Source organism: Vipera ursinii, assembly GCF_947247035.1.
Source record: "Vipera ursinii genome assembly, chromosome: 2".
Taxonomy (NCBI): domain Eukaryota; kingdom Metazoa; phylum Chordata; class Lepidosauria; order Squamata; family Viperidae; genus Vipera; species Vipera ursinii.
The window spans coordinates 133,399,604-133,415,712 of NC_139513.1; the positions used below are offsets into that span (position 1 = coordinate 133,399,604).

The window sequence follows — 16,109 nt, forward strand, 5'->3', positions numbered from 1 at the left end:
GCTGTGTTGGCCAAGCTGTGTGAAACTCCATTATATTTAGTATTATATTGAAGGAATCATGATTAAATGAGGTTTTACCATTATATAAAAGCACATCGTTATATTGCTGTGTTTCCCATTTCCCACCTTTAAAGTTCATCCCTACTACAAAGTTAAAATTTGTTGCTTAAGATTTGAGCACTCTTGTATTTACCTAAAGACCTGAGAGTCTCTGTGCACTTTTAATTTTTAGGAACTTCTGTATAATTGAACGGGGATGGAATTTTTAACCAAGTTTTTTCACGATTCATTTATTCTAATTTCTTTATTTTGAGGTCATAAAATCATAATAAAAAAGAATTACTGTGAACAAAAGGTAGTTTGTGCTTTCCAGTTAACTGAAGTCAGAATCAGCTGTCAGAAGAAAATCTAAATGGGGTCTTCAAATTTGGCCCTTTTATGACTTGTGGACTTCAACTCCCAGAATTCCTCAGCCTGGCAGGTTGGCTGAGGAATTCTGGGAGTTAAAAGTCCACAAGTCATAAAAGGGCCAAGTTTGAAGACCCCTGATCTAAATCTTAGAAGGATCCCAAAGAAATTCAATTATAAGAGCAAGCAAGAGTGTTCAACCTTGGCAACTTTTAAGACCTGTGGATTTCAACTCCCAAAATTCCCCAACCAACATGAATTCTCAAAACAGGTTATAGAATCCTCAAAACAAAATTATAATAGCACAGGTACATGACTCAGGTCCACCAAATATTGTTAGAAGAAGACTGATGCAATATTAATTGTCATAATTAATCATAAATTTGCTTGGTAGATAGTTGGTTAGTGATGAAAGAACATCAGCAGATTAATTGTCATAACTGCTGTATTTGAGCAACACAGGAACCATACAGAGTTTGAGAACATGAAAGAGATTCTCCTAAAGGGAACATCTGTGGTCTAGAAAAATTACACAAAATTAGTTCATTCTTTCATGGAGGAACTATTGTGAATACCGATAATGAAGCGTATTTGGACATTCTGCAGAATTTATTCTTGAGTAGAGGCAACATTCTGCAGAATTTATTCTTAAATAGAGGCAATCAGAACTTACCAAGAGCACTCTTTCAACAAGATGTGGCACCTTTCCATTTTGCCCACAGTGTTCAAGAATATTTAAATGAGGTTTTCCCCAATAGATGGAGTGAGAAAACCTGCATCCAGATGATGGTTATATGGAAAGTTCACACTCCTACAAATAAAATATATTAAATTCTTTTTCTCTTGCATATTACATATTATAATATTTATAGAAATAAATATATTAAAATTAAAACAGCACTAGATACCCCTTTTTAACATTTGGAATGGTTTCATTGTCTTTTTTTTGCCTTTTTCCTTTTGGGACTTTAATTCTGGTCTTGTGTTTGCTCCTGCTAGTTTAATTCAAAGTCAAAGCCTTATCTTTTAGATTGGGTTCATATATTACAGTAAAACACTTGTTTAAATATAATTTTCTGAATAAACTACAAATGGCTAGTTTTCATAACCCCTTTTAAAAATTGAGTTATAAACAAGTGTCTTGATTTTTTTTAAAAAACACCAAATTTCTGCAGTACATTTGAGCAGGTAATGTTGAATAAATAATTTACTGGCATGGAGTTTTCCATGTACTTTCTATTAGTATTGGTTGTCTAGATTGCTCTGGAAAGCGTATTTGATTTGACAAATATTTGTCAAGAATGATTACTTGGCACTGTATGCATTAACTTTTCAAGTCATTTTGACTTCAAAGAAAGACATGCTTCTAAATGGAAATTAATGCCAGTTTTAAAGTTTGACAATAGAAAGATATCTGTTTCTCGCTCTGATCCCTTTTCTTCATATGATTTTGGGGTAGTTTATTAGCCATAATTTGTTAAATAAACCACAATTGCCTGGAGTCCATAATACACTATGGTGCTAAAAGTGCTTCACAAATGTCTGGCTGAGTTCACACAATGCATTAAGCTACAGTCCTATCATAGCATAATACAATGCAATGTGTGAAAGTCACTTTAAAGCTCCTGTTTAATCCTCTCAGTAGGACTTCAAATCAGTTGTTGCACATTATTAGGGCAATCTTAATCATGTCAGCTTGGAAGAAAGACTACATATATCATGAAGCTTACAATCCAATAAATGAAGTTCTCTGTTTTCCGGTTGCTAGGCTGAACTTTCACTAGATCAGGGCTTTTCAACCTTTTCAGAGATTGTACCACTTTTAGGATATGGCAGTATTCGAGTACCACCAGTAGCCTAGCGGGTGGGCGTGGCCTGCTTAACACCACTCACGACACAGCTGACTCAAGACAGCTGGGTTGAAACAGAACAAGTTGCACCGGCTAACTCAATGTGGGAACAACTCGGTGCCCCACAAATTCCTTGCCTCCCCAAACTGCTAGCAGCCAAGCACATGTACACGTGCGCACGCACACACACACACAGCATTCCAGGTTTGGGGACTTTTATCCACAGAGGAAGGAGAGGGCCTTCTCCCCTTCAGCCTCCCAATCCCTGCTTAAAGAAGGATTTGTACTTCAGTGAGAGTCGGGCCATATGCCCCCAATCAAAGGAAAAACCCAAATCCAGTGGGCCAGAAGGCAGCCTAGCCACTTAGCCCCTCTGGTTCCTTCTTGGCCCCTGCCATAGCTGGGGCAGGACTTGCAATTATGTCTGCCTGTTTTGTCTTGCAAAGCGGTGCTCACCCGGCGCTCCTGCCCGCCACCATGCCAGCAGCCCTGACTAAAGGCCGTGCACTCCAGCCTCACTCTGCCAAGGAAGGGGGTGGCAGCTTGTCAGAGGCACTCAAAGGCTGCTCAACTTTACTCTGGAATTTCGGGGTTGGAAAGCAGAGGGGTAGCGCCTCGTTTGCAGACATGGCAGCACCTGCTGGAAAGCCTCCTGCTTCTCTCCCCCCCCCCAGCTACCTCCTTTGGAGCCTTCCTGATCCTGACGGGCCTGCCAGCATGGCAGTGGGTGGGAGCACCGGGTGAGCAGGACGAAGCAGATGGACCTGTGATTGTTTACTGCTTGAGTGCTGTCTTCCTTTATGGCTTATCTTGAACTTGCAACTGCAGATGTGAACCAACAGGGCATTCTGCTCCTGATACTTACTGAGCATACTCTGCTCTTTAGTCTCTGGCACTGTCTCAAAGACAAACATGGCATTTCAAAGGCTCAATGGCTTCTTTGTCATCCTCTGAATTGCTGGTTATTGTAACTGTGCCCTGTCTGCACTGAGTTATGTAGCCTTTCTGCAGCTAGGGGCTACATCCAATCTTGAGCAAAATGCTGAGAGCTGCTCTAGTCAATGGGAGTAGGAGAAAAAAACAACTTGGCAACTTTTGGGGGAGCTCTGGGATGTGCTTCCAGGAACAGCACTTAAATGACCTTGGCTTACCTAAGAAGCAGAGTACAAATTGATTAAACCTTGGTGGGAGATCATTAGGAAATCCCAGGACAGCAAGCTAGACTTACTGGCAAGAAAAGAAGGGCAAGAGAAGAAGGGGACAAAATAAGGTGGCTGGATGGAGTCACTGAAGCAGTAGGCATGAGCCTAAATGGACTCCAGAAGATGGTAGAGGACAGGAAGGCCTGGAGGAGCATTGTCCATGGGGTCGCGATGGGTCGGACACGACTTCGCAACTAACAACAACAAGCTAGACTGGGAAGTTGAAAACATTCCAAAAGAAGGCAACACTAAACCCTTCTGGATTATTGTTATCTAGAAAATTACATCAATGTGTCCAAGAATCACATCAACATAAGGAAGTAACTTTTCACTGTAGAATACTATGTATAATTTCACAGGGGATGAATGGGCAGCAACACTGAGAGGCAATAGGGCAGGAGGCTCTGGGTGATCAGCAGTGACTAACTGAAAGTGTGTAAGCCTTTGTCCCTGTCCAAGAATGTACCTGTGGTGCTGAACTTGCATCTGGAACCGTATATAGCTGCTCTTTGCACTTCCTTCCTTCCTTCCTTCCTTCCTTCCTTCCTTCCTTCCTTCCTTCCTTCCTTCCTTCCTTCCTTCCTTCCTTCCTTCCTTCCTTCCTGTCAGTGTTGACTTGGTGATTGGCTAAAAAAGTCCCTTGCCAATTTTTTTTTTGATAAGATTTCAAATAGCCTGCTTCCTAGCGCTGAGAGTGACTGACCCAAGATTATCCAGTTGGCTTTGTGCCTAAGGGAGGACTAGAATTCTGAGTCTTCCAGTTCTAGCTTGGTGCCTTAACTGCTACACCAAACTTGCTCTCTCTCTATGCTGTACCTCTCCTATATTTCATGGAGCTCGGGCTACGTTCTCACAAATAACCCATGGTTTATTTTTACTGCAAATGAGGACTTGCACGATTAGCCACTTCATCATGAAATATAAATCTTATTCATAGAAAAACATCAGTGAGAATGCTAGGTTAGTGATTTTTCCCTTCATGATTGAGTTTTCTAGTGCGGGGTCTTCCTTTCTGAATTGCACTGGCCAATCTCTTGTTGCTTCTTCAAAGTATGCATTAATTGCTCTCGAGACTTTCTATGTTTATGAAAACTAATTATCATTTTAAGTTGTCTTTCATCTCTAGGTTCTCTAATTTCATCCTGCACATATATGTTCTGAAGTTATTTGTAATCTGAGCAAAGTAAATAAATAAACTATATGCTAATCTGAATAACTGATACGATACTATAGAGGCAGAATTTGAGATTTATGATCTGTTTTCTTTGCTTCTGATGGACACCTCTACTCTTCCCTATCTGTTATAGTCTGCTGAAGTTTTCATATAATATTCTGTTCCATATGAAGCAACTGTAGATAATGTCTTAGGTGCAAACCATAATTACTGTAACTTTCATATATTTGCATGAACAGGAGCTACATGAGATTCTTTTTTCTAAACTATGAGTGCTCAATTATCTGCAGTTGTTTTTCCACATGTTAATGGTCTATTTAAATTGAATAAAGAACCCTGTGGCAACTGATCTGAGTTGCACATTGGAATTATGAAATTGTTGATTAGTTTTAGCTTTGCATATCTTGTAGATGCAATCATTTTGTTGGTATTTTTATGTGTACACTGAGCTAATTATAGCTTAAGAGTGTGGTAAACTACTACTTATACAATGTGTAAAAGCCAATGACTTCACAAAGTTTCCTTCTACACAAAGATGGACATTTCCTATAGTAGTAATAGTAGTAAAGTTGGAAGGGACCTTGGAGGTCATTTACTCCAACCCTCTACTCAGGCAGGAAACCCTATACCATTTCAGACAAATGGCTGTCCAGTCTCTTCTTAAAAACCTCCAGTGTTGGAGCATTCACCGCCTCTGGAGGCAGGTTGTTCCACTGGTTAATTGTTCTAACTGTCAGGAAGTTTCTCCTTAGTTCTAGGTTGCTTCTCTCCTTGACTAGTTGCTTCTTGTCCTGCCTTTGGGCACTTTGGAGAATAGCTTGACTCCCTCTTCTTTGTGGCAGCCCCTGAGATATTGGAACACTACTATCATGTCACCCCTAGTCCTTCTCTTCATTAAACTAGACATACCCAATTCCAGCAGCCGTTCCTTATATGTTTTAGCCTCCAGACCTCTAATCATCTTTGTTGCTCTTCTCTGTACACTTTCCAGAGTCTCAACATCTTTTTTACATTGTGACCAAAACTGGATGTAGTATTCCAAGTGTGGTCTTACCAAGGCATTGTAAAGTGGTATTAATACTTCACATGATCTTGATTCTATCCCTCTGTTAATGCAGGCTAGCACTGTGTTGGGTTTTTTGACAGCTGCAGCACACTGCTGGCTCATATTTAAGTGATTGTCCACTAGGACTCTTGAGATCCTCTCACAGTTACTACTATTGAGCAAGGTACCCCCTATATTATACATGTACATTTGGTTTTTCTTGCCTAAATGTAGAACCTTACTTTTTTCACCATTGAATTTCATTTTGTTAGATAGCACCCAATGTTCAAGTCTGTCCAGATCCTCCTGTATCTTAAGCCTCTCTTCTTGAGTGCTGGCTATTCCTGCCAGCTTGGTGTTGTCTGCAAATTTGATGAGTTTCCATCTATCCCCTCATCCAAATCATTGATGAAGATGTTGAAGAGCACTGGGCCCAGAAGGGCACCCCACTACACACTTTCCTCCATGTAGATATGGTTCCATTGAGGACTACACTCTGAGTATGGCCGGTCAGCCAGCTACGAATCCATCTGGTGGTGATGCTATCTAACTCACATTTTTCTATGTTATCAAGTAGTAGTTTGTGATCTACTTTATCAAATGCCTTACTGAAGTCCAAGTAAATTATATCCACAGCATTCCTCTGATCCACTAATTTTGTCACTTGGTCAAAGAATGCAATAAAATTTGTCTGCCATGATCTGTTTTTGACAAACCCATGTTGCTTTTAGTAATGACTTTGTTTGCCTCTAGGTGCTCGCTGATTCGTTGTTTGATTATCTTTTCCAGAATTTTCCCTGGTATTGAGGTCAGGCTGATAGGTCTGTAATTTCCTGGATCCATTTTTTCCCCCTTTTTTGAAGATGGGAACTACATCAGCTCTTTTCCAGTCCTCTGGTAGTTCCCCAGTGCTCCAGGATCTTTGAAAAATATAGTTCAGTGGTTCTGAGATCACATCTGCCAGTTCCTTGATTTGAACTCATCTAGGCTGGACAGGTGCTCACTTACCATTTTCTTGCCTATCTTAACTTGTCTTTCTAATCTGTTTTTTATGGCACTATTTTTGATAGGTTGATCTGTTTTGTGTAAAGACAGATGCAAAAAACGAGTTAAATAGTTCTGCTTTCTCCCTGTTGCTTGTCACCTTCTTGCCACTTTCCCCCACTAATGGACCAATCATTTCCTTCACTTTTTTCTTGTTTTTTACATGTTGAAAGAAGCTTTTTTTTTGTTATTTTTGACTTTGGTCGCAAGCCTTAGTTCATTTTGAGCCTTAGCTTTCCTCACTTCGTCTTTGCAGGCTTGGGCTATTTGCTGATATTCTGACTTAGTTATGTGCCCCTCTTTCCACTTTCTGTACTTGTCCTTTTTATCTTTCAATTTATCAGAGAGTTCTTTATGCAGCCATGCTGGTTTCTTTTGAGAGCTGTTATTTTTCCTCGTTGTTGGTATTGTGCTAAACTGGGCTTTTATTATCTCACTTTTCAAAATTTCCCAAGCTTCTTGAGTTGTTTCCCCCTTGAGGATTCTCATTCATGGAATCCTTCCCAAGCTCTCTAAGTTTATTGAAATTAGCTCTCTTAAAGTCCCAAGACTCTAGTTTGACTGCATTCTATTGCTTGTGCTTCCATAATGTTGAATTCCAATATTGCATGATCACTTCCTCCCAAGGTTCCTGTGGCTTCAACACCTTCTATCATTTCATCTCTGTTAGTGAAAATTAGATCCAAAATGGCTAATCCCCTAGTTCCCTTCTCTACTTTTTGGGTGACAAAGTTGTCTGCAGAGTTTGTCTCCCAGTTGATGTCAGGGTAGTTAAAGTCCCCCATTACTATTGCGATGTGTTTCCTACATACCTTAGTTAACTGACTAGCAAAAAGTTCATCTATCTCCTCTGTTTGGTTGGGTGGCCTATAGTATACACCTTTAGTATACACCTATGATAAAGTGGATTCAGGAGCTAAGGTGACTTTATTATTTCTTATTTAAAATCACCTTAAATGATTTTGTACATCAGACTTATTAATAAATAATAGCAAAAAATAACTATCATTATCCAGACTATGGATATTCATGTCAGATCAGGAGTGCTTTCACTTCTGGCAATTACATATCACAGTCAGAACTTGTGACATATTTTTATCAGGTGAGAAAACCAGTTACTTTCTTGATTATTTTTGACTTAAATCCTTGCAGGAATAGCAGTTATGACTAGCTTAGGATATGAGTATTTTATTGTTCTAAACCTCTTATTGTGTAGTGTTTTTAGCAATAGTTTTCCTAAGAGGGGCTTCCCTATTTAAGGGTGTGAATTTATCTTGCACCTAATTCAGCACAAACCTTAATCTCTGCACTGGAGGGAGTGATTTTTTGTGTTAGTCTCACATATAAAGATGATTTACTCATGGATAAATATGCCTTTTCTTATAACAGGTGATTCTTTGCAGGCCAAATAATGCCTGAAGTACATTGTTCAGAAGTACCCACTGATAAATACCACTTGCTATACACAACCAGGAGAATGATAGCATCTTTCATTGTTTGTTGAAACATCCTGAAGTCTGTTAATTTGTTTCTGCAGTCTATATACCCCCTCCAGTTTTTGTAAGTTGCTTGTGGTCTGAACTTAGACCACGTAGATAAATGAATTAAGAGAATTAACCAGTTCTGTGGAAAGAGGTTTCTTTTTGTGGACCAGAGGGGGTGTGATTTTGTATGCTGCCTGCATCGCGTGGATGGAGCTTTGTTTGTTTGTGTGGCCTGGTTTCTGACATGCCATGGACCAGTGCCTGTCCACCGACTGGACATTGGGGACCCCTGAATTAACTGACCAACTATTTTAAATCTTTGACTTATTGATTATATGCCACCAAATATCAACCACTTAGGGACTAAAATAAGACTAAAACAAATGAATGATCAGATGAAGAGACCCAAACTTTTTGATATCCTCACATTACAATGAAGAAAGACATGCATTCAGTTTTGCAGCTACTAAGATTTGATAGATTGTTAACCAATTAATAATAGTACCCAACTGAAAATGTATTGGAAATCTGAACCCATCTAAATCCCAAAGACAGAAAACATTTTCTCTGGAAATACTACACAATCAGATCTTCCCTAAAGGAGCAATAAAAAATCTCAAGAGAAACCCAGACCCAGAAAATAGCTTTTACAAATCCTATCAAAACTTCAAAGGCACAAGGGGGTATAAGAGTTGGACCACCCTCCATGGAAAGTCTACTAGCTAGTCCAGAACCCTTTGCTAAGTCACTATCCTGTCTGGCTTCTGAAATAAAATCCACTTTCTGGCACCTTGCTTCACTTAGTGTCTATTTTTCATCTGTGCTGAAGGCTTATTCCCAGCTGGAGAAACGAACCGGAGAGATTTTCTTTCAGTAGATTGTTGGCCAAGCAGGCCAACTTGGTAGGAAGACAGCCAGAGAAATTATTGCAACCTGGGAAAGAGGCCCCTTGTCAGTCATCAGGACTGCTGATTTACCACCAGCTTATGAAGTATTAGGAGCTGAGGACCTGGCAGCACAAGGAAACAACAGCCAGACTTAATAGCAGGTCATCAACATCCCAATCAACAACTAAAAAGCCACATATAACCAGGCACCACATAAATACCATGCATAGAATAGCCCAAAAGAGACATTCTGGTAGAGAGAAGTTCCCTGAGGATGGGCTCCAGCACGAGTCCCCAAAATTCAGAAGAGCTTAAACCTCTGGTCCTGGTGACCAAACCAGGCTGGATCCTGCAACTAAAATAAGTGCATAGGTAAGGCGTTTCTGTGTATGCTTCTTTGAGTAGGAGCGCTTGAGTTAAATAGCAAAATGCAAAGGACTGCAATGTTGAGTTGCAAGTAATGTTTAATCGATTACTTTAGAGCAATCGTACTGAAGTCAAGAGTAAAGCTGGACGTGCGGCTGGAACAGGAAACTGCTCCGTTTTGTACACCAGCGTACATCAGGCTCCAGAGCGGACATCGAGTCCGAAAGCGCGGCTGCCACCTCAGCCCTTCCGGCCCACCTGCCGCCCACTCTTGTCCCGACTCCAGTCTGATGCAACCATAACACAACCACGTGGCCACTGTCAGCTGTTTTCCACCTCCTCGTCCAACCACCGCCGGCCCTGTTGGCGTCGTGGGCGGGGCTTGGGAGCTTTGCCTCCTGAGTGCGATCGAAAGCTTGAACCCGGTTGGCGGCGGCGGGGCCGAGGTGGCGAGTTCGAAACAGCGTTGCCCAATAGCGAAGCGCGGGGAGGTGGAAAGCCCCGCCCTTTCGGCCGGCCATGGTTTGGTGACTTGTTTCTTCTGTTGCGATCCGGCGCCGGGAGCGGTGACAGCGGGCGGGAGGAGGGAGGGCTGGCGGGAGTTCCAGAGCTCCGCTGACCGGGTGAAATCGAGGCCGAGGATTCAGTGCTGTCGCTGCTTATGGAGGCCGCCGCCGCAGGCGGGGAAGGGGAGCGGGAGGCCCTGACCTGCTTTTCCTATAACCAGGATTGCACGTACGTAAATGGGGATGGGACCGAGCGGGGCCAAGTCCTTTGCTGTCGAGAGGGAGGGAGGGAGGGAGGAGGAGGAGGAGGAGGAGGAGGAAGACTCGAATAAGATGGGGAACGGATAGGGATGTGTAATGGAAGGAAAGAAGTGGCATGAAGCAAGCAACCTTGCCTGGGAAATGGCGGGTTTTAAAAAGGCACCAATTTAGTCACTTGCCGGCTGTTTGTAGACCTGCCTATAATGATCCCGGGGATGTTTGATCGGTTATTTGTGTAGCTTTCAGTTTGTTTAGCTTTCAGTTGTCAGTAAGTGGGGATGGAGTAAACAACAACAACAACAACAACAGCCTGTTGCAAATAGAACTATTTAAGAGGGAGCTTCAAGTGGTCGCTGGTGGGATACTTAAATTCAGAAGGTGTGGATTCTTCCTGCATGGCTGTTGTTTTCCTTTCTCGCCCCTTTTTTTTTTTTAAAAAAAATGTGGTATTGAGGTGATCTTAATGAACCTCGAGATTGTTCCGGTTTTCGTGGTTCTGTTTACCTTCGCCTCCCACCAGCTTATGAATATCTTTGAACTTTCAAAAATTAGAAGCCAGAGGCTACATGTTTCTCCTACCAGCTTTTTCGCACTGATGATGTTCCTGAACTGCTGATTTTTATTTCTTTTCTATTAGGCCATGATCCAAGTGTCAAGGAAAATCTCTTTTTATAACTGGAAAGTTAAAAAAAAGAAATGTGTTTTGTGCTCTGCATCTGTGTTAGCTTACATAGGTTAAACGTTTATTTAATGGCTAGCTGGAAAGATGCCTGGAAAAAAGGAAGGGTGTCTTCCTGTATGAAGGAACTTTAAAAGAAAACAAGACATTTTCTAAGTATCAAATCTCTAGTGTTTCTGTTGCTATTGATCATGTAATCGTGTAGAGCAGTGGTTCTCGACTGTGATCTAAGAGCCAGGGGTGTGGGGCACGATGTCATCACAGGGAGTCCACGAAGGCTTGAAGAAATGTTATGATTTAAATCTTAAGTTTTGTGGTTCTGTGGCCATGGTCTGTGACCAGAGCAATATCACAGAATATCCTGCCTTTTATTTCCCTTGCAGTTGCATAATATTGCCTACAGAATAGTGTAATAGGTATGTAAGTAGTCATATCCTTTTTACTTGTTGCATACTAACTTTGGAAACAAGTTGTGGGAAGCTGTAATTGACCCATCTTTCTGTAGCATAAGGTATTACTAAAAGATAGTGATGACTGTTTTGTATACTTTGTATACTGTAACAAAAATATATAGTTTTGAGGTATATGATACTACTTTTCATGTGCTAAAATTAGAACTGGCATAATTTTAAATTGATATCATTCATACATTCTTCCAAACAAAGATTTGGCATAGTATTTTTTTTTGCTCAATTTATATGATTATTCATTTGCCATGTGACTCCGAGAAGCTTTCCCCCCCCCCCATGCAACCACAATTGATTAAATTAAAACCAGCCTTAAATCTTCATTATGGTAGAAAGGAAATTGATTCTAATATAAATGAGCATTGTTGAAGTATGAAACTTGCAGGATATGGAGCAATTCGTAGTAGGTTCTGTGAATTTAGACATTTTTAAAAATATAGAGAAAGTGTAGACTAGACTGGCTTTAAGTAATAGTGGTAGAAATAAAGCATCTAAACCACAGAAAGAAAAGTCAACAGGAAATATCTTCTTATTTTGATAAACTACAAGAAAAGAAGGGAATATATTGAGAAGATTCAACACTAACAAAAAGTAGACCTGTTCATAATATTTGATATTTTTGGTTTTTCCAAAGCTTCAGTTTGTTCTATTTGTGTATTATTATACTTTAGTTTAAGACAAGGGTCCCCAACCCCCATCTGTGGACCCGCACTGGTCCATGGCATGCCAGAAACCCGGACGTGCAAATAAGCAAAGCACTATTTGCGGGATGCAAGCAGCACACAAAACCACGCCACCTCCAATCCATGGAAAAATTTCCACAGAATCAGTCCCTGCTGCCCAAAAGGTTAGGGGCTGCTGGTTTAAGATATATAACACCACCTGGGTTAATGTGCTAGAATGATCAGGATATGAGTAATTCTCAACTTGCAACCATTCATTCGAATTTACAACAGCACTGAAAAAAGTGACTTATGACCATTTTTCACACATCTTTGCAGAATCTGTCATATTTATGATGGCTGCAATGTCCTGGGATCATGTGATCACCTTTTACGATCTTCTGACAAGCAAAGTCAATGGGGAACTGGATCCACTTAACAACCATGTTACTAACTTAGCAACTGCAATGATTCATTAACAACTGTGGCCAGAAAGGTCTTAAAATGGAGCAAAACTCACTTAACAACAGAAATTTTGGTCTCAATTGTTGTAAGTCGAGGACTACCTAGTATTTTATCGTATTTTTAGAATTGGATATAAGAAAACCTAGCTCCTTAATATCTTCACTCCCTTAGATATTTTGTCAATGGTAGAGTTTATTTTTGTAGCAATTCTGATTTCTGGTTAATAAATTAATACTCAAAACAATATGAATTTTGAATTAGAAATTGGGATATATATTTATTTTTTTATACAAAATGAGGAAAAGAACAAGAAGGAAAAAGATAAGCCTTGCTGGACAGATTAAAGGTCTATTGTGTTTCTTTTCTTGCTTGTGGTGCCTAAAGAATCAGAAGTAGTAAAGTAGATCAACCGGTTATTTTATGTTTCTTCCCAGTTGCCTGTGAATCTGGAGATTCTTCACAAGAAATCTTGGGTGATTTTGGAAACTGCATAAGACACACCAATAGCCAGTACTGTTAACTTGTGTGGGAAAAAAATCCTTAGTTTTATCTAATAGATTTAACTGAATAGCAGAATTGGAAGGGACCTTGGAGGTCTTTTGGTCCAACCTCCAAGGGATTGTCCAATTTCTTCTTAAAAACCTCCAGTGATGGACTATTCACAACTGCTGGAAGCAAGTCATTCCGCTGGTTAATTGTTCTAACTGTCAGGAAATTTCTCCTTATTTCTAGGTTGGTTCTCTCCTTGATTAATTTTCATCCATTTTTTCTTGTTCTCCATTCAGGTCCTTTGGAGAATAGATTGTAACCCTCTTCTCTGTGGCAGCCCCTCAAATATTGAAACATTGCTATCATGTCAAGAGATGCTAAGTTTGAATCTAGAATCTTGGCATGAAAGCTGTGTGTTCTTTACTTGATCTGTAGCCAGTTCCTTTTCTTAGAGTTCAGCAAAGTATAGCTAATAACATACTATTCAGGTAATACCTTAGTGAGAGTCTTGGCTTCTAAAGAAAGTCAGCTTGTGCTGCAATGTTATCTAGGTCCTCTTCTTCCAGGTGCTGGGAGTTTTCCTTCAGCCATCTCTAAAAGAATTATGATCTTCCCTGTATTTTCAGCCTAGGGCAGTTGGGTAGGGCAAAGACATAAGTTAGTAACCATGTTATTAATTTAACTGCAGTGATTTACTTAACAACTGTGGCAAGAAATGTCATAAAATGGAGGAAAACTCACTTAACTCTCCCACTTAGCAACATAAATTGTGGGCTCAGTTGAGGTCATAAGTCGAGAATTACCTGTATTTGTGTGAGCTGCTATTTAGAGTAAAACTATGATCAGGAATATTTCACAGTGCATCCTGACTAGCATGTTAGAAAGATAGTGGAATTTAGTTTGAAGGAAGCCAACAAATTATTTTCAAGGGGAAGAGGCCAAGCTGGAATATTTCCTTTGATATGTTGGTTTTCATGGATAAAAGTTGCTCTGGAATTGATAATGAATTCAGATCCACTTTAGGCTCTCCTGGAGCTGTATCTAGTGGAATGTATTTGTCAATCTTAGGCCATTGCAGTGTTTAATTTTCTCTTACATCACATTTCCTGCTTTACAGGTTTGTGACTGTTGTTTTATATCCGGTTCATGTCTGGAAGCCAGGTAATTTGCAAATTGTTCTAAATAATAACATTCAGATCCCAGTAGAAATATTTGGCAGAGGTTTTAGGTTGCTGGTGTGTTATCACATTTCGGTCAGTACATTCTGAGAAATAAAAGACATTTTTTCTTAACTGGTAAGTGACATATTGCTCACTGGAAGCAATGTGTCCTATCATTTTTGGTATCTGTAAGGCTTTTTGCCTTATCTATGGATAGTCCTCAACTTGTGACTGGTTGTTTAACAACCATTCAGTGTTATGGCAGATCTCCCCCAGAGCTACTCATTTTCAACAACTGCATACTGTGTTTCTCCATATCCCCCATGATCATATGATTGTATTTTGGGCACTTAGAACCTGGCTTACTTTTACCGTTATTTGCAGCATCCTTCAGTCACATGATTGCAATTTGTGACTTTTTTGCCACAAAATTTGGCAAACACTACTGTTTTCACTTAATGACTGCAGCATTCACTTAATGACTGCTGTGTTTGCTTAGTGACTGCCGCAAAAATGTAAAATCAGGTTTGATTGCCTGTTGCCTTGACTTACAACTGTAACAACTTGTAACTGTAATTCCAGGTTCAATTGTAAGTTGAGGACTGTCTTTACTTACGTATAAAGAAAAAAAAAGAAATATTGCACCAACCTTTAGGGTCATTTTAGAGATCTATCTTTGGACTCTGCAAAAGTTTCACTAGGATGCTAGTTTTCTAGAAGGCTAGTTTAGCTTGTTAAATAGAACTTTCTCATTATTGAAATAATTTTTTAAAGAAGTATGTACCTTCTGCAGGAGCCATTTTGTGAGTGTGCCTTCCATGCACTGAAATTCCAATTGTACCAAAGTTGTTTTTGTCTACTGTGAATAGGATATGTACCTGAATTGACTTGGATATGTAGTGAAATGGCAAATTGTTTATTTCTAATATAGCTTTGTAAAACTACACATATACCCACTCCCACACATATATATGTTTCACATTTTAGGGAATTTAACTTCTGCAGATGAAAAATATAGGTTAGTTTTGTTAATTCTCATTGGGGAAGAAAAAGGAATAACTTGAATAAGGGGGGGAAGGGAGAAACATTATTTTTTTATTTATGCTTTGTGTTAAGAGAACATAATATTAAGAATTCCAAATCAAAACCATCTTCCAGATGTGTCACTGTGTGTCACTATTCCTAATCAAGATAGTTATTTTGCCTTCTTTACCTATTTTGCATTTTATAATATGATACTTTGCTATACTACAGTATATGTTATTCCAGCAACAGCCCCTTTGGTTGAAACTCTATTTTACAGCTGTGGTCTTTATATATCAGCTTATCTGTTGAAGAACTTCTGTTACGATTTTTAGTGTGGGATAATGTGGTGAATCAAGATAGGGAAATTGAATTTGTCTAAACCACACCATATAAGTGCAGTGTATTTAATTCTTTTAAATAACAATAGCAGCTTCATAGCTGTATAACAAAACCCAAAATACAGTAGCCTTTTGCTGAAAAACAGAATCCTGTGACAGCGTAAACTTTCTTGGCCTAGATCTGATGTTTAGCAGAGATATGTTATATCCCAATTTGGGAAATTTGTATTTCATGCAAGGGAACAGTATATGAAAACTTACAGTTTGCTCTTCTTGAGGATATCACAGCTTGCTTTGTTGCATTTTTTGGTTGCAGTTGGATTCAAAATATTGTTTCAAGGCAAGATACCAATAAAAAAAATACTATTTCAATCACTATTATCTTTGCACAGTTTTTTAGTACACATTCATTCTCATTCTCCCTCTCCAGAGAAATCTGGGAAAAACTGACAGCAATAGCCAGGGAGAATGGGATAACAAACCCCCCCCACCATTCCAGGCTTCCTTGCTACCCCTTAGAGAGTCATGACATACAATTTCTGGACCCCTACAAACATCTTTCACTAAGATATATTTTGTTATTGCTCTTTGTTTCT

The 16,109-nt window shown here is 39.6% G+C and overlaps 1 protein-coding gene across 8 annotated transcripts in view; it reads left to right on the forward strand.

Moving 5' to 3' along the window:
- Positions 1-10,038: 10,038 nt before the first annotated feature.
- WIPI1 (WD repeat domain, phosphoinositide interacting 1) overlaps positions 10,039-16,109 on the forward strand; it is a 44,232-nt gene continuing 38,161 nt past the window's right edge. For all 8 annotated transcript variants that reach the window (XR_014491287.1, XR_014491288.1, XR_014491289.1 and 5 more), the window contains exon 1: positions 10,039-10,195. Coding sequence is in view for 4 of the 8 variants with exons in the window: in XM_083353181.1 (XP_083209307.1) it covers positions 10,122-10,195 (74 nt within the window). In the remaining 4 variants the exon portion in view is untranslated. The remainder of the gene's footprint in view (positions 10,196-16,109) is intronic.